The 20005-nt window shown below is 41.7% G+C and overlaps 1 protein-coding gene across 3 annotated transcripts; it reads left to right on the top strand.

Moving 5' to 3' along the window:
• The first annotated feature begins 144 nt into the window (after positions 1–144).
• LOC121855220 (homeobox protein HOX3-like) lies at positions 145–19493 on the top strand. Of its 3 annotated transcripts, none has more exons than XM_042350097.1 (3): positions 145–1258; positions 17341–17519; positions 18332–19493. In XM_042350097.1, exons 1-3 carry the CDS (start codon positions 961–963, stop codon positions 19124–19126), a joined length of 1272 nt encoding a protein of 423 aa, XP_042206031.1. In that variant the 5' UTR covers positions 145–960; the 3' UTR covers positions 19127–19493. The 3 variants fall into 3 exon arrangements, with proteins under 3 accessions (XP_042206031.1, XP_042206041.1, XP_042206023.1); XM_042350107.1 differs by having other exon boundaries at positions 145–1264; positions 18344–19493; XM_042350089.1 differs by having other exon boundaries at positions 145–1264.
• Positions 19494–20005: the final 512 nt, after the last annotated feature.

Here is a 20005-nt window from a genome sequence, read left to right as displayed (position 1 = left end):
ACTGGGAGGGCGAGTGGTGAGTGGCTGGCTGGGGGGAAGTGGGCGGAGCTAGCGTGTGATCTCGGCTGCTCACTGACACCCTGTTATGATTGTAACAAGAGGCATGGATGATTCTTGTTATATTTCATTCTCACATGATCCCTGTCGGCGCTAGCACCTGGAGCGAGCGGCGAGGGGCGCGCCAGATGGTTTGACACGACAACGGCGCGCCAGAGTTTATGATCGTCCGCGGGGCCTCCATGCCTCCTCCTCCTCCTCCTCACAGCACCCCCCGCGTCCTCCCCTCACGCCACCTCCGAATGTTAACAGCTATTTAGAGTGTTTCCCGAAAGTGGCACAGACGAGGCAGCCAGCGAACTCCTTCAACCAATACAAGTTGGTTTATTTCGCTTCACCTGGACGATCTAAATATTTTTTCAAAGTTTCTTTTCGCAAGTGTTGACAAGTTTTGTTGCCTTGGTGATATAACCTGGACGCGGCCACCTGCGGGCGAGTCTCACTTAGACGGACATGACAGTGTGAGGAGGTTTTAGTGAGGTTTGTGTTTGGACGGTGTTGGGAGACCTCAACTACCCGGCGTGGAGGTGGGCGTGGTGTGGCGTGGACTGACTTAAGCGAGCTCTGCGCCGCGTGGTGTGAGCGGTGCCTGGCGTGGAGTGGATTAAGCACCACCGCCGCACGACGCCGTTCACGTTGGCGTTGTGAGAACTTTTCGACTTGAACTCCGCGTCACGCCCGCGGTAACAGCCGTGGTGTGTCCTGTGGGTGTGGAGCAAGAGGCCGAGGTACGGGCGTGAAGGAGGTGGTGGGCGTGTATCAAAAGACAATAGACGTTGAAGCTGAGGCTTGGGCGTGGACCCAGACATTGAGGTGCACGGGCGTATACGAAAGGTGAGGTGGGCGTGGCTACGGCACGGGCGTGGATCAAGAGCCTGAGACGCGGGCGTGGACGTGGGCGTGATGGGTGAGCCCCGAGGCTTGAGGGGGGAGCTCCACCTGCCAGGACTCGGTTACCTGCACCCCGTCCACGTGCTGTCGCAGCTGGCCAGACCTGTCCCTTTACCCATGGGCGTGCCCCCCTTCACCCTCACCCCACCCATGCCTCACGCCCTGAAGATGATGGGCGGGGGCATGGGCATGTACCCGTGGGGCCTCAATCTACAGACCTCCATGTTGGGGTCGATGCGCCCCGGAGGACCCACCCTTGGCCGAGGTCTTCCTTCTCCTGACCGTCACCTCCAACACCAACCTGACGATGGTAAAGGTTAGTGGTTGTACACGTGTCTGGTCCTCGTGTACACCAGTCTGACTCTTGTGTGTACACCTGTGTGGCTCTAGTGTGTATTCCTACAGCGGGCTCACCTGACTAGTGTGTACATGAGTGTAGTTTTTGTATGTACACGTGTGTGCCTCTCATATATATATATACACCAATGTGATTCTCGTGTGTGCACCAGTTAGGTTCTTGTGTGTACATTTATGGTTCTCACGTGTACCTATGTTGAAGTAGTGTACACATGTTTTGTCACGTGTAGGTTTGTGTCAGTTGTGTACATGTCAGTGGCTATACTGTATGTGTGTGTGTGTGTGTGTGTGTGTGTGTGTGTTATTCGGGTGCACGTGTATAGTTCATGTGTATATATGGGTGTGTATGTGTATGGCTATTGGTGTAGGTTAATATGTACTGTGTGTATTTTGTTCTGTTGTGTACACGTAAGCGACTGATGTGTACATGTGTGTGTATGTCCTAAACTGTTATGAGCATTTAAGTGTTCGGGCGCCCTCACGTATGACAAGTAATTTACGTGTGTGTGTGTGTGTGTGTGTGTGTGTTTTGTGTTGTGTGTATTTTGTATATTATGTGTACATGTGTGTGTATATGTATCATGTGTATATATGTGTGTATTCGTTGTATATTTGTATATGTAGTGTGTACATGTACTTTTGATGTGTACATGCCTGACTGCAATAACCACATGAATACTTTATGTGTACGTATACTTATTCGGCTGTCATGTGTACATTTTATCTCCTGTGTATACCTGTGGCTAATATATGTGTACGTTTGTCGTGTATACTTACGTGTACATATATATGCTAAGACTTCATGTACATATTTATACTAAATACGTGTAATGGGAACTCTGTGTACGTTTACAAGTCATACATACATGATTCCTCCTTGTGTGTGTGTGTGTGTGTGTGTATTTCTCAAAGATAAATATGGTATAGACATGTATGGTTATAAAAATCATGTGTATGTCATTGTCTTTGTGATTTTATGTGTATACTCGTTTGTGTGTTTGTGTGTTTGTGTATCCTATGCTTGGTTGCTTTGGGCACTACTATATCTAAAATGTTCTTATATGCAACAACAACAACAACAACAACAACAACAACAATAACAATAACAATACTCTGGGTAGTTTAACAAGTACATAATACCAACAGTAGGGACACATCGACTTCTCCACACTACACAGTTCAGTACGGGTAAGTTCACAATAATGCCCAGACCAACGTGAAAACTGTAGCATTTTTTTCTCTGATGAACGTAATGTGTCTTGATGACGTCACTGTTCTGTAGAGATGACGTCACAACAGGATGATTGGCAGTATGATAAGTATGAATGGTTTGTATGATATGAACGGTATGTATGATGAGTAAGATCAAAGGTATTTATTATTTTATGGTAATATTTTCATCTCTTAGGTCAAAGTTCGCGTGAGAATTATGGTAAGTGTGAGTAACGTAATGACCTCCCCCCCCCCCCAATTGACTGACCATAGAGGTAACAGCCTTGTAAACACCTTCAGGTCAACCTATTACACCTTATAAAAAAATGCACCTTAATGTCTTCAGAAATCTCTATGTTATCTTTGTTTATCTTGATCATCGTGGAGTCAATATTAATCCTTTTACTTTACTTTACGAGGTTCTGGAGGCATTCTGTTTATGTCCTTGTTAATCACTCAGGCTAAACTGGTCGCCAGGTAACTCGTGTCAGGTGTGAGGTCAAGTGCTGAGGATCTCATATAAGAAAAAAAAAATTGTCACCTGAGTTTAATGATAATGTCAAGAATTTAAAGTTTTTGATATTGTGTTTTGATGCCATACCTGTGAGTACTCTAGAGATGACAGGTAAACACAGGTAAATACAGGTAAATAACTTTCTTTATCTCATTAATTTATGCCTTATTAAATCACCACGTTATTGTTCCTTTAGTTGGAATATTTGACTATTTACGGCTATTTTGTCTCTCTAAATTCAAATGCTAATAGCCTTGGTCACCTAGTTATAGTTTGTGGTCAATTATGCTATGAAAAATAATCAGTGGTCATTTTTTGTTTGTAATGTATAAACAACGCCTTGAGAGTGGTGGAAGGAGGGAGTAACTACAGCAGAAGAGTCTTTGTCTAGGCAGGCGAGGGTGTGGTTTTGAATTTATAATTTTGAGGAGGTAATTTGATTGCTTTCTAATTCTTCGTCTGCTTTCATTTCCTTTACTTCATCTACCTTCATTTCCTTCACTTAAGTCTCCTTTCATTTCCTTCACTTCGTCTACCTTCATTTCCTTCACTATCTACCATCACCTCTTTCAATAACACACGGCTCCAGTTCTCTCACCAAAAACTTTCACCACAACAAACATCAATAACACAACACCAGCCGTACAGCATATCAGGCGAGCGTTCCCACTGTACACTCAAAACAGAGAAACAGACTCAACAAAACTCTGTGACGGCGGTAATGAGATAGAGAGATATAATGATAAAGGATAAGACACAACCGCACCAAAACACATAATATGATCAACGCGTCGATTTGTTCTCCCGTATAGACAAGAAACTTCACTAATCGACATTAAAGATCTCTCACATCAAATTAACACACAAACCATTTACACTACTACAAAAAAATACAGCAATTCGTATTATTTATCAAGTACAATACAGTCTTATTATATCTTTTTTGTTATCTGATCCTGAAGCTTTGTATTAATTTGATAAAGAAAATAATTAGAGATCTATTTGGCTATTCATATAAACATTCCAACGTTGTTTTGTCCCGTTGTGACTTGCGACTGGTGGCTGTTCCCGCGTTAGGCTACACCGTGCCTACTTAATAATAACAATGTCGTCTACTTCTTTTAGCGGCCTCTAATTCAACCTTGTACAGACACGTATGGTGGTACTTATTATTTCGACTTAATATCAGCACCCCAGCATCCTTCGCACCATCCCAGCACCTCAGCACCCCTCTCCCATCTTAGTATCCATTTTTCCATCCATCCCACCATTCCAGCATCCCTCTTTACCATCATCCACAAAACTCTCCCAATTTTCCCCAATTCTTATTTCGGGAAAATTCTGTGACGGGCTCAGTTTTCCCTTTCCAGATATGACCAGAAAACCGAACTCTTCACGGTGTAGGTGTTGCCTGTAGGTGTTGCCTGTAGAAACTGCTTGTAGGCGTTGGCTATAGTTACTACCTGTAGGTACTGCTTGTAAGTTCTGCCTGTAGGTTCTGCCTGTAGGTGCTGCTTGTAGGTTCTGCCTGTAGGTGTTGGCTCTAAGTGCTGACCTAAGGTGCTGCCAGAAAGTGTTGTCTATAGGTAATGCCTGTAGAAGGTGCCTGCAAGTACTAGTTGTAGGTGATATTGTCTGCAATAACTTCCTGTAGGTAGTAATGACTGTAGAAGTTGCCTTTGGGTTTACTGCCCGTAGTAAATGCTTGAAGGTGGCACTGATTAAGAATAATGATGCCTGTATGTACTTCCTGTGGTGACTGTAGAGGCTACGCAAAGGAGTTGCCTGTAGGAGCTGCCCGTAGATGCTACCTGTAAGTGCTGTTTGTATTGTTATAGTTACTATCATTGTGTAATACCGTAGTTATTAGTTGTATTACTGTTGTTAACTATCATAAAAGGGACCTAACTTCCTCCACCATCCTAACATTGTGAGTTCCTCCTCCTCCTCCTCCTCCACACAGCCTCTTCCCCTTCTTCTTCCATACAGACTGTTCCTCCTCCTCTTCCACACAGCCTCTTCCTCCTCCTCTTCCACACAGCCTCCTCCTCTTCCACACAGCCTCTTCCTCTTCGTCTTCCTTCACACAGCCTCATCCTCTTCCACACAGCCTCTTCCTCTTCCACACAGCCTCTTCCTCTTCCACACAGCCTCTTTCTCCTCCTCTTCCACACAGCATCTTCCTCCTCCTCTTCCACACAGCATCTTCCTCTTCGTCTTCCTTCACACAGCCTCATCCTCACAACCCCTCCTCCTCCTCTTCCATGCACCCTTCTCCTTGGGTTGTCATCCGTCGTGGTCTGGGTGTAGAGGCTCACTCTCCCCAATGGCCCCTGGATGTGTATAGTTCCTTGTTGACGAATTCACACGTAAACAAAGAAAAACAAAGATAAAATAAATAAATTACAACAAACAATGTACGTACTTCACTTGTTTTTGTTGTACTGTTATCTGTACCGGGTTAGAAATCACCATTGGAAAAAAACTAACCTAACCGTAAAATAATATACAGAATTTAAGAAGTGTGTGTGTGTGGGAGGAGGGGGTGATATATTACTATTTTTTATAACTCCAATAAAACACTAATTATCTTTTGTGAATTTTCATTTCGTTGTTGTTCATGTTATGACGTCATACAGGCCCTCAACGATTACGGAGTCAGTCAGTCGTAGCGTCTTGACCGTGAGATCACATACGACACATCAACCAATAAGAAGATTAATCTCCCTTTATGTATTTTTACTATTGGTGGATCTAAATATAAGAAAAACAGTAAGCCATAAGAGACGTGGACTGACTGTCACGTGTCTCACTCATACACCGTCATAACAACAAAATAATTTACCATTTATTACAGTTGGTTAAATATTTGTCGATTCTTAATGAGTAAATCTTTAGGTCGTAAAAGAGAGAGAGAGAGAGAGAGAGAGAGAGAGAGAGAGAGAGAGAGAATTTGACACTAAAATACTTGATGTCGAAGTTTTAATAATTTTTTTCTCGTGGTTTTTCGAAATATTTGCAAGAAGTAACTATACATACGATGCCAACTCCACATTAAAAGATAAAAGTTTATAAGAGAGGAAAAAAAAAAGTAGGTTGGATTCTCAGTGATATTGTTCACACTTGCTATAGTCTCTCTCTTGTTATTTACCCACACCAGAGGACAACAGTGGCCCTTGAAACATTGTCTTAATAGAAATCTCCCAATGTCATCTTTCTACTATTCGTCCACTTATAAAAAAATCAAATTAATTTTAGCATAATTTCCCTCCAAAATTAAGCGACATAATATTCTGAATCCTAATATACACGAATGTAGCGGTAAGTTAGTTTAAAATTAGTATGAATTCATGCGCAGGAAGGATATATCACGTTACACTGTATTTCATGCACTGTGTACCATGTAAAGCCAACACAGGTCTCCCTCTTCACTATATTGGCAACACTGGGGACTGTACTGTGTCATAAGCCCGCTTCACCCGTCAACAACAACTCACCAACTATAATTATATATCTATTTTTGGATAGATTAATAATATATATGCTTAATTGCGGATACAAACTATACACATTTTGCTCTCTTTTTTTTTTTTTAGCTTTCTGGATATTATTAAACATTTTATAACGAAAGAATAATAATATTTTTTTCTTTACAAAGTTTGTTTACATCTCGCTACTTTAAACACACAGTTGAATAATATCCAAACCTTACTTATATATTTTTTTTATTAAACGAATCATCTGTTTTATGACACCCGAGCAGTTGGAATAAGATGCAAAAGATTGTATACTAAATAAGCATTAATTTGCCTGGGTAAATGTCCAACAAGCAAACTCGAGAACTCTGGACAGTGATCTCCTTCACATCACTTAAAAAAGTCTTGATGTTGGCTGCTTAAATGAGTGTCGACGTGTAAATATATTTTCTCGTTGGACATGTAAATGACATCTTATTGACTCTAACCTTGGTCAGATTATAAGGATTTTCTTGATAAATTGTTAAATATGTAAAGTGTTTAGGTCTTAGAGTTTATGTACCCACAATAAACGACGACTCATGGTAATACTTCTTCCACAACCTGCCATGGTAAGACTCTCTCTCTCTCTATGTCTGCCACTGTTTCTTTACCATTATATAGCCTCTAGTACCGCCGCGACTCTAGTGTATTTGATCATTTACTCGGTCTGTGCACCGAAATAGCGGAAAACAGTAGAATAAGAAGTTAAAAATAAGTACGAAATGATAAAACGAAGGAAAAGGACGGGATAATTACTTTATTTTTTATTTTTAACCATTTGGCATTTCAAAATTAGTTATGGTTAGAGGTTAATTTGTAAGATAAGAAGTGGAGCAACTTGAGTGAGCCAGAGTCAGATACCGGCCGAGCCCACGGAACTAGCGAAGCACTTACAGTAGTATTGCCAAGACCTATAAAGGCACATTGCGAAGAAATTACAAAAATAGTAATAATAGCAGTATTTAGCGATATATGATTACAATTACAATTTACTCGTGCAAAATAAAAGCGCCAGAACTCCGTAGCGTCGTGTCCCAGCACAAATTAAACACTGGTCACGTTGCCTTTTTTTTTCCCCATTTTAGGTTAAACAGTTAATTACAGTGAACAAATACTAAAAGAAGTATATTTTTTTATTTCTTATTAAAAACGAAAAACTATAACAAATTTCAATTAAAAAACACAATATTAACGGCGAATTAAGATTGAATTAAAAGCGTAATGAAAATATTAATCCCACGTAAATTAATCATAATCTTGTGGACGGTATTACTACAATATCGTCACATGAATACAATAAATTCTCAAATAATCGTAAAAAAAAAAAAACGACATTCACTGACACTACAAAAATACGTCTGTCGTAAGTTACTGAGTACAGAAAGCTTCCATCTGTATGACAAGAGTACTCGAGTATATATTTGAATGCCTTTATACAGTCTTTAGAATATCGTACTTTGATATAGCCTCCCGCCGAGGATCATTTTTTTACTTTATTGATGCGTTGAACAGGTAATGTTTTCCTCTCCTTTAATGAAGCGAGAACTGGATAGCCTAGTGTTTACTGTCGTATGGTAGTTCTTTCTGTTTATATATTGTGTGTACGGGAACAATAGAATGGTAGCTACTAGAATTTTCTTTGTGTGTTTTTATACCCTAGAGAATGTTAGTGAAATGTCTTGATTATTATTTCTTCACAAGAGATCGTGTTGAAAAAATAGATATTCTTAGTTTTATTTATTTTTGTTTAGTGACGAAATTGACGTTGTGTTCTGTTACTTTTATGAGGCGTTAACTCATTCTAACAGTCACTTATATATTGTGTAGTCAAAGTTGTATATTTTTTAACATTTAATATAGTTTCTGTCTGTGTGTTTGATTTAGTGGAGTTGTTGGAGTACAGAAAGATATATACCTTCACTCAAAGACCTTAGTTGTTAACATGTAAATTAGTCTCCTGTGATTTCATGTTACTACAAACGCTATTATTTATTTATTTTTAATTTAGTCCTATCTCCTTTTTTTCTCCGTTACCATCATATTGCATCTTGTTTTAAGAATTCTGTGAGTAAGTAACCTTTCTGTACCTCAAAACATGGGCTTCCTATGTTGTAGATTGACTTCCTTGTGCATTAAAACACGGGCGTCTTAAACCAGTGGTCCCCAACCTTCTGTAGGCTCTGGGCCACATTTATCATTGTAAATATAGTGGAGGGCGCCAAAGCTTTGGATCTGCATTCAAGAAACAGTTTTACACGTCTAACTGTTACTAGTTACATATTTTTTTACATTTACTCTTGGACAGGACGTGTGTATTTACCCCAGTGAGAAGGCTGGCTCTCTCTCTGGGCCCGGTCTGGGGTAAATACGTATACACATCCCGTACACGACAGTTGTATCAAGTTAATCCATACTTCATGAATTTTACTCTTAAAAAAAAAAGGGGGTCCCGGAGCCCGTGTACAGGTTGGGGACCACTACTGTAAAGGCTGAATTTTCTATGTACTTGAGAACGTGATTTTTACGGCCTCAAAATCCCGGCCGTCTTTATTACTCACTCCCCGATCATTCTACGAGTCAGCGCATGTTGACAAGAACTGGCAAAATAATATATACTATCTTCATTAAAGACTGTTTCTAGAGCGTTTTAATGGCACGTTCTTGTCTTAGAGATTAACTATAAAGGAATCAGAGGCTTTGTTAGCGGTCAATAAGATAATGAGAGACCCCGAGCCTCGTTCTCGTCCAGTTTACATTAGCTGTTATTGATATTTCTCAGGACCCCTTTAGCCAGTCTTTCTTTCCCCACCTCCTCATAGAAAACGGAAATTAGGGGCCGATATGCAAATCACTTTTTTCGTCGTCCATACAAGACACTTATTTATGAGAGAGGTGGCGGGCATAGAAATATATTGAATGTTTATTAATGATAGAAGCGACAATGGATTACTCTTACACACCACACAGTGTTCATTGATTACATAGAAATATTAATATATATAGAATAAGTAAGTGGTATATGACATTCTCAAGGGGAGTCTTTCAAATATTGCTGCTGTTTTGTGTGTTAAACGACCAATGAGCCAGAGAGTAATTCTGTTCCTATAAGCTTGGCTAAATTAATCAATAGCCCCATTAATGGTGGTATTTACTGTGGCCTCTGTATGTATAGGAAATGTTAGTGCTTTATTAGTTAATTATATAGTGATCAATGATCGTTCAAAATGCCTGACGTAAACTTATAGAAAGAAGTAAATTATCTACTTTATATAGACGTCGCTGATAAATACAGACTGGAAATTCGTTTTGAAATAATATAATAATACATAAACAAGAATTTATACTCATACTTAAACTTATCTCACTCACGTCGGTAATCTCACACTGCTATTTCGCTCACGTTACTAATCTCACAGCACTAGCATCAATATCATGCTATTACTAATCTCACATCACTAGTATCGTTCATGTCGTTAATCTCACGCCTCACTAACGCCACTAGACCCTCATCGCTAATCTCACATCACTAGTATCGTTCATGTCGTTAATCTCACACCTCACTAACGCCACTAAACCCTCATCGCTAATCTCACATCACTAGTATCGTTCATGTCGTTAATCTCACACCTCACTAACGCCACTAAACCCTCATCGCTAATCTCACATCACTAGTATCGTTCATGTCGTTAATCTCACGCCTCACTAACGCCACTAAACCCTCATCGCTAATCTCACATCACTAACGTCACTCACGCCATTAAACTCACATTGCTAATCTCACTAACGTCACTAAACTCATATCGCTAATCTGACTAACGCCACTAATCTCACTAACGCTTTTAATCTTACAGTACTAATTGTTTAGAATAAAACAACTAACGCTGTTCAATGAGAGTGAATGATTGGATAATTTGCGTTCTTGTAAAAGGATTGGATACGACGTGTAGATAATCGGATACAACACGTAGATGATCGGATACAACACGTAGATGAATGAAAATATGTGACAGATGCCGGTACTTACAAAAGCTATCGGCAGTAAACAAAAACGTCTGCAGGCTTATTACACTGCATAGCACTTTACAAGTGATCGTGGACCCTTCGTGCCCGGTGGCGAGTCCGGTGGTACAGTTTACCGAGGTTGTTATAATCATGGTCGTGGTTGTTATAGTCATGGTCGTGGTTGTTATAATCATGGTCGTGGTTGTTATAATCATGGTCGTGGTTGTTATAATCATGGACGTGGTTGTTATAATCATGGTCGTGGTTGTTATAATCATGGTCGTGGTTACTATAATCATGGTCGTGGTTACTATAATCATGGTCGTGGTTGTTATAATCATGGTCGTGGTTGTTATAATCATGGTCGTGGTTATGTTATAATCATGGTCGTGGTTGTTATAATCATGGTCGTGGTTTTTATAATCATGGTCGTGGTTATTTATAATCATGGTCGTGGTTATATAATCATGGTCGTGGTTGTTATAATCATGGTCGTGGTTGTTATAATCATGGTCGTGGTTGTTATAATCATGGTCGTGGTTGTTATAATCATGGTCGTGGTTGTTATAATCATGGTCGTGGTTATATAATCATGGTCGTGGTTGTTATAATCATGGTCATGGTTGTTATAATCATGGTCGTGGTTAATTTATAATCATGGTCGTGGTTGTTATAATCATGGTCGTGGTTGTTATAATCATGGTCGTGGTTATTATAATCATGGTCGTATAATCATGGTCGTGGTTTATAATCATGGTCGTGGTTGTTATAATCATGGTCGTTGTTGTTATAATCATAATCATGGTCGTGGTTGTTATGATCATGGTCATGGTCATGGTCCATGGTCGTGTCATGTATAATCATGGTCGTGGTTGTATAATCATGGTCGTGGTTGTTATAATCATGGGTCATAATCATGGTCGTGGTTGTTATAATCATGGTCGTGGTTGTTATAATCATGGTCGTGGTTGTTATAATCATGGTCGTGGTTATTTATAATCATGGTCGTGGTCGTGGTGGTTGTCATGGTTGTGGTTATGATCATGGTCGTGGTTATTATAATCTGTCGTGCTAGTCATAATCATGGTCGTGGTTGTTATAATCATGGTCGTGGTTGTTATAATTATGGTCGTGGTGGTCGTGGTTGTTATAATCATGGTCGTATTGTTATAATCAAGTCGTGGTTGTTATAATCATGGTCGTGCTTGTTATAATCGTGGTCGTTTGTTATAATCATGGTCGTGGGTTATAATCATGGTCGTGGTTGTTATAATCATGGTCGGTTGTTATAATCATGGTCTTGTTATAATCGTGGTCGTGGTTGTTATAATCATGGTCGTGGTTGTTATAATCATGGTCGTGGTTGTTATAATCATGGTCGTGGTTGTTATAATCATGGTCGTGGTCGTGATATGTACAGTATCTAATATACTATAAGAAGGAATAAATTAAAGGTTAGAATAATTAGTTTAAGAAATATTCGCCATAAGGAGAGGTTAAAATCATAAAAAGAAAAAAATATTATGAATCACCGATGATCATTCCGAGATAAATTATATTATGAAGAGAAGTGACCTTGATTCTGGTTAGATTAGTCACCATCTGTTTAAGTCATCATCTGTGTTAAGTCATCATAGTCATCATCTACGTTAGTCAGTCTTAGGCCCATCTCACATGACTGACCGACCATCCATGTTCTTTCCGTGCGAGGGTGTTAGTTTTCACCACGTCTTATTATTTACGCTGGTGGATGTAAGACCTCCTACCCTCACTGACGCAGCTATGGTCAATTTGGTGTTGTTCTTGGTTTATAAATGCCTTCTAATCTGTCTCAAGTCTATCCGTCCTGTCTATTGCCATCCCAACTGTCTGTTCGTCTGTGTGGTGTTTGACTGTAAGTCTGTCTGTACTCTTTGTGTCGTCAAATCTGTCTGTCTTATCCGTTGTTGGCGTGTGTCTGCCTGTTTGTCTAATGTGAACCAGTCAGTCAGCTGTCTGTCTGTCATGTTAGTTGCCATATTGTCTATTTGTGCATGTATGAATCTGTCTATTTTTGTCAACCTCCTGTCTGTTTCACTGTCTATATTCACCCTGTGTCTATTGTAGTCATCTTCTCCATGCATTCCTGTTATTATCTTTTTATCTCTTCTCCTTTTCCATGAACAGTCAGCCACAGGAATAAGTATACACTGTAGCTGTAAGGTCGTCTGGTAACGTTGAAACTGCGCATCCAGACGCATGATGAAACTCAGCTCCCCCCCACCTGTTATCTCTAACTATTTTCTGTTTCCCCTTCTTTATTCTTCTATTTACTCATCTTCCTTCCTTTACTAATCCAAACAACATTAAAAAAAAGTAGGCTAAGAAAAAAGTGGGGGGAGGAGGAGGGAGCCGTAGATAACTGCAATCGTGGGCTGACAGAGTCCAGCGAATGAGGGTGCGCCAAGTCCGTAGACTTGCATCGTTTTCCCGCGTAAATAAAATGGTTAATGGCTTCCTAAAGAAACCATCTATATGGGACGAGGTTTGTTCCACTCTACGAATTTTTTTGCGATTTTTCCACCAAGTTTGATGAAAAACGATTGTGCCGTTTCGGCTGCCCAGAACAGACACACACACACACAAACAGACAGACAGACAGACACACGGCTAGTCCTATAGTATATTAGATATCTTACGAGGGGCTACGGACATATTATTATTATTATTATTATTATTAGTGTTATTATTATTATTATTATTATTATTAATATTATTAGTGTTATTATTAGTGTTATTATTATTATTATTATTATTATTATTATTATTATTATTATTATTATTATTATTATTATTATTAGTGTTATTATTAGTGTTATTATTATTATTATTATTATTATTATTATTATTATTATTATTATTATTATTATTATTACTATTAAGAGGCGAATGAAAGGTTGGAGAAGAATGTATAAAATAAATAAAATGCTGAGAATAAGAAATACAAAAATAAGGAGGTGACGTGGAAGTGAAAGATAGATAAAGGCGTGAATAACTCAGAGGAGGAGGATGATAAGTGAGAGAGGGAAAAGACTAAGGAGAAGAGGAGGAAGATGTGATGACGGATGCAACAGGAGAGAGGGAAGAGAGAGACACTGACTGGGCTTGTGAAGTGACACACACACACACACACACAAAAACACACACACACACACACACACACACACACACACACACACACACACACACACACACACACACACACACACACACACACACACACACACACACACACACACACACACACACACACACCACCAATATTAACACATTATTTGCTCAGTGGTGACGCCAAACTGAGCTTCTGACAGGAAACTCATGCTCCCCGCAGCAATTTCCTCCAAGCTGTAATAATGAGATGAATGGTCGAGCTACTTACAAATGACTCCTTTTGTATCGCTAAATTTATGACACAAGTAGAGGTGATTTATCATTATTATTAGGTGTGCAGGGACGTGTGTGTGTGTGTGTGTGTGTGTGTGTGTTTGTTATTCACACACACACACACACACACACACACACAACCCCCCGTACCCCACACACATACCAGACGACCTGCGTGTCACGAATCGCTTGGGCGTCTTAACAACATTCCCCTTTGCTTTATATAAACGGCCAGATGAATAACAGACCCATCTAAGAAAAAAATAAAAACATTATACTCAGTTAAAGCCATTTGATGACAAGAATGAACGCTTAGAAAGACTTATTTAGGGACAATGACACGCGGAGACACAGGTAAGACACATATCCCTCACCTGAGATGTATTATTGATCACCTGTGGATGAAATCGTTTTGATATCTTACAATCCTTCTCATTCTTTAGTGGATGTCTATAAAAGGTGAGATTAATAGGACTATAGGAGATAATAAAGAGTAGGTTGAGGCAATAAGTTGATATAGATGTATGTGGTAGAGTGTGGTTATGAGACAGGTAGAACAGATAAGACGTGTTCATATCACCTAACAATACCGAGATAGATGATAGACAGTCTCGTATGTCTCGTGTTATTCGTAAAGGTAATAATGTTTCGTTGTTATTTATTCTTATTTATCTTTTATATAAGGATAGGGAGTGATAGCCGAGCCACTGAAGAAGATTAAGACGCTACTTAAACTGAGTGTGTAATCAAAATGAAGCCTTATACAGGTAAAGTAACACCTGTGGCATTATTTACTTGACTATACCTATGATGAGTGAGGTATGTATGATCATGTTCGACCCACCTGTGGCTACGTATCGTTTCTCGTTCTGTAAAGTTTTATATCAGGCGAGAGATTAATAGCAGGAGGGGACAGAAGAAGGTAATACTAGCTTACCTGAGTTACCTGACAATACCATGATAGATGATACATGATCCACCTGTGTCGATATGTGACAGTGTTTCTTATTCTTTAAAGAGAGATATTAATAGTAGTAGTACAGAGAAGGAAGAAAAATTGACAAGTTTAACAAATTGCATTCTGAGCCATAAAGAAAGACGACTGGAACCGATCAGGTAATATCTTCCGCAGATTATCCTGTTTTGTGTGGATTGTCAGGTGTAATGTGGGGGTCCATCATCCTGTAGCACCTTCAGGAGGCCCCGGGGAGGGAGGGGTAATGGGCCACCCGTGTTTAGCTCACGCCATAAAGAAGTAGCGAGGATAATGTAACCGTGCATTGTGAGGCAGGTCAGGTAACGTGCCTAGTGGTGTGGCACCTCTGTACTGTACCTCCTTCACCTGCAGGTTTATCTTAATAACTGGTTACCTCAGTGGATAATTGAGGCCGCGGGACACACACACATACACACACACACACACATACACACACACACACACACACACACACACACACACACACTCGGAGTGTCGACGACTGGGTGAACCTTAGCGTCGCTGCTGACTGAATTTGCTGAGTTACGAGACGACGCACGGTGCGTCAGCGACTGAGTTGAGACAACACACATTGCGTCAGCAACTGAGTTACGAGACGACGCACGGTGCGTCAGCGATTGAGTTACGAGACGACGCACAGTGCGTCAGCGATTGAGTTACGAGACGACGCACAGTGCGTCAGCGACTGAGTTACGAGACGACGCACAGTGCGTCAGCGATTGAGTTACGAGACGACGCACAGTGCGTCAGCGACTGAGTTACGAGACGACACACAGTGCGTCAGCGACTGAGTTACGAGACACATGCGGACAAATAAACCATTGTGCAGCGTATCGGCAAGACGCCACGGAACGATTTATACGACGTGATTGTCTAGTAGCAGGAGGCCGCGGCTTTGTTGTGGACGACGGCTCCGGTAAACAGATGAGCCACACGTAAACACACCCGCCACAAGGGCCATTATCGTTCTATTAGTGATACATCCATCTTGGCGTACAACCTCCGCGGGTAACTCTTCTTGGCTTGGATTAATAAGAGAAGCAGAGAGCCGCCCCACCACAGATAGCTGGCTCCATTGTGTGGGTCTGTGGGTCTCGCCGGGTGTTGTGAAGGGGTATAGAACATCCCTTTAAAGCCCCGGTAATAACGTGCTGATGGATGGGACAAGGTGTGTGAAGAGTTTGGCTCAACATAGCGCTAACAAAGCCACCCACCCTCAACCTGCGTGGCCAAGATGATGACGAGGCCTTGTAAGATGGACGAGAAACGGCCATGGCCCACAAAACTCTCCCAAACAATGGCGTCCTCAACAAATCTAGTTAATTGGATTGTTAAGATATCGTTGACGGTGATGGAGGCGGTAATAATGATAACAGGTAAACTAGAGACACCTGGTGAGAAGACAATTTATATATTACTCATACATATATAATAACTTCTTAACCTCCTGATGAAGAATTAAACACAGTGATGAAATAAAATGGCTGCTGAAAGTGTCGTGATCACAGCTTGACACTGTGATGAGTAAAACGATGGAGAGTAATATTTGGTGGTGAAGGAGGTGTGTCATGTGTGTGTGTGTGTGTGTGTGTGTGTGTGTGCTCTCAGACACCTGTAAACACGAGACAATACTCACCTATACACTCATACATTACTAATACACACACGTGTATATGTAAAGCAACAATAGCTAGCAAATTTATACACCTGACTACGCATATAAACATATGCATACGTACGTGAACAAACAAACACACACACACACACACACACACACACACACACACACACACACACACACCACACACACACACACACCACTACGTACACACACACACCACTACGTACACACAAACACACCACTACGTACACACATACACCGCTATACGTACACACATATACACCACTACGTACACACACACACACACCACTACGTACACACACACACCACTACGTACACACATACACCGCTATACGTACACACATATACACCACTACGTACACAGGAGTCAGAGACGCACACACCAGATGGACTCCACACCTCGAGTTGGGTCAGCGTCAACAGGTGGGTGTTGTCTACAGTTTCAGGAGTGGACGAAAGACTTGACTGAGGAACAACTCTCGAGGGGGAGCTGGTGATGGACCCAAGGCGGCTGTCAAGGTTTATATATGGATGCTCTTGGTGGTGCTGTGTTGTGCTGTGTTGTGCTGTGTTGTGCTGTGTTACATGTACTCGACCCGATAGAAGATGTACAGTGTCCCCGGGTGTGTCATAACGGCCAGGTCGGTGTCCACGTGTCCGAGGTTGTGGCGTGTGTGTGAGTGTCCCAGATAGACAGGCTGTAACAATGTCCCTGTATGTTTGACAGAATGTGAGGACGGCAGCGTGGACGGTGACGCGGCGGCCAAGCGGCGACGGTCAAGGACCAACTTCAACTCTTGGCAGCTGGAGGAGCTGGAGCGAGCCTTCGAGGCCTCTCACTACCCCGACGTGTTCATGAGGGAGGCTCTGGCCATGAGGCTTGGACTAACGGAGAGTAGAGTCGCCGTGAGTATCTTACCCACCAGTGTTGAGTCTTACTGGGGGGGGACTCACCCAGAGTAGAGTCGCCGTGAGTATTGACTGAGACTCGAACACATCTCTAGATCATAAACCAGGCACCATCATGCACAGCGTCTCAGTCAAATAACGATTTCAATCTGTCCCTTGTAACTACTCCCAGCCTTACATACAAAGGCACACAACATTATTAAACTCTAAAGTTAACTCGTAGTGCCACGTAGACCTAAGAGTACTTATAGCGATTATTTGATTTACAAGATACAAATTTAGAAACTCATTTTGTTATCAATATTTGTACTTTCCTCTTCCCTGTGCCGAGTTAGGGAGAGTAAGACAGTGTTACTATTATATATACAAACAATACTGTTTACACCTCACGGGTGTTTACAGTTTACATCTACTACTCCTCCTTAACAAGTACTCACAACACGGCAGAATTAAATGTAAACGTCAAAAGCAGTTCTTCAGGGATAAGTTTCGACACATTATAGGTGTGAGTGAAGGCCAGTATGTGTTGTTCATATTACAGAAGGTTTGTACACAGTGTAGTTGTACTGTAATAAGAGTAAAGGAAACACTCTCTTATCTCTATAGAGGCTACACCTCCTCTTATTCTTCTTTATTGTTCTATATTTTAATTTACTCCTCTGTATATTCCACACAACGATGGTAGCTGTAGTTAAACACCGTAGATATAAATAATTTGTTATTGTTTTCACTTATGGTCAATATACAGTATTGCTGAGTTCATTTCAACAGATCCTGATAAAATTTTCATTTGGCCTGTCATTCGGCAGGTGTGGTTCCAGAACCGACGGGCTAAGTGGCGTAAGAAAGAACACACGAGGAAGGGTCCGGGGCGCCCCGCCCACAACGCCCACCCACAGTCCTGCTCCGGGGAGCCCATCCCTCCTGACGAACTGGAGCGCCGGGAACGACTCCGTCGGGAGAAGAAAATGCTGAAGCAGCTGGAGCGTCAACAACGTAAGTTGGCTCTCAAGGGCGTCCACGTGACCCTCGAGCAGCTGCGACGCGAGTACGAGAACCAGCACAAGCCGGAGCCCGAGATCGATGTGGTGGGTGAGTCCGGGCAGGAGCAGCGGACACAGCCGCAGGAGACCACCGTCAAGAGACCGACCTTCTCTATTGAGAGCATCCTGGCTCCTTCCCGCCCCGAGGACCGCGGCCCGCCCTCACCAGGCACTCTCCTGAGAGGGGCTCCCACTCCCCCTCCCACACCCCAGGACATCCGGCACCCTCTTCACCTACAGACCAAGCACGAGATGCAGGACCCAGCATCAGACTGCGACATACCAGAAGCGTCAGGAGAACACTTCTCGGCGTATAACTCAGACGACCAAAGCCTAACACACCATCACTCCGAGGCGCCCTCAAGAGTAGACTCACTAGGTACAGTGGATTCACTAGATCCTTTAAGTACAATGGACATACATGCTGCCTCAGGTCCGCTGGCTTCTCTAGACACGTCAGGTAAAGCCGATGACTCACGAGACAAACTCGAGGTGGGAGCATCTGTGGGCTGCAAACCCGAGGAGCTGCCTGGAGAAGACGCAGACGGACGAGAGTGCTGATTCTTCGTCAGTATCACTAGTCAGAAAAAATCCTGAAGTCCGTAATATGATGATGACGTCACCTGGGTGTCACAAGTGTTTACGGTCAGATGTTTTTAAGTAATTATCTGAGAATAAACTAAAGTTAGTGACTCGGGAAGTGTTAACTATTTTCTCAGTCTTCACAAGTCTTGAACGTCAGCTCTTCTATGCCCTTTATATTCTTTAGCATTAACCTTCGTCTGTCCTGAGTGAACTAAAACAACCACAACCAAAATCTATCTTTAAAATGTCCTAAAAACTGAATATCTTCTTTCCATTAATTACTAAGGGTCCTCCACCACCACCACCACCACCACCACCTCCACCTCCTCCACCTCCACCACCACCTCCACCACCTCCACCTCCACCCCACCACCACCTCCCTCCACCTCCACCTCCCTCCACCTCCACCACCACCACCTCACTAAACACACATCTCTGGCCCCTCCTCCTCCCTCAGAAGTCAACCTCCAGGAACACCCTTACCTCCCTCACCCTCACTACCTCTACCTCCCTCACCCTCACCCTACTCACTTCACTCTCTATGTCTATTCATTTATTCACCTTTTTATCATTTTATATAACATATTTGTTTTGTGTTCTTAAATAACTCCTAAACTGTTCTTCAATACCTCTCAGACTCTGTGTTCTTCAATATCTCCATGAATGTTCTTCAATACCTCCCAGTTTGTTCTTCAATACCTCCCAGTTTGTTCTTCAATACCTCCCAGTTTGTTCTTCAATACCTCCCAGTCTGTTCTTCACTGTTCTCCACCATGGGACCCCGCTGACTTGTTATGGATGAGCCGTGTGATCGTCAAACTCTCTATGTACTGTGTGTCGTGTAAGAGAGACACA

The sequence above is a fragment of the Homarus americanus genome, unplaced genomic scaffold, assembly GCF_018991925.1.
Source record: "Homarus americanus isolate GMGI-L3 unplaced genomic scaffold, GMGI_Hamer_2.0 scaffold1024, whole genome shotgun sequence".
Classification (NCBI taxonomy): domain Eukaryota; kingdom Metazoa; phylum Arthropoda; class Malacostraca; order Decapoda; family Nephropidae; genus Homarus; species Homarus americanus.
Note: the sequence above shows the minus strand (reverse complement) of the source record. Positions and strands in the feature narration are given on the sequence as shown.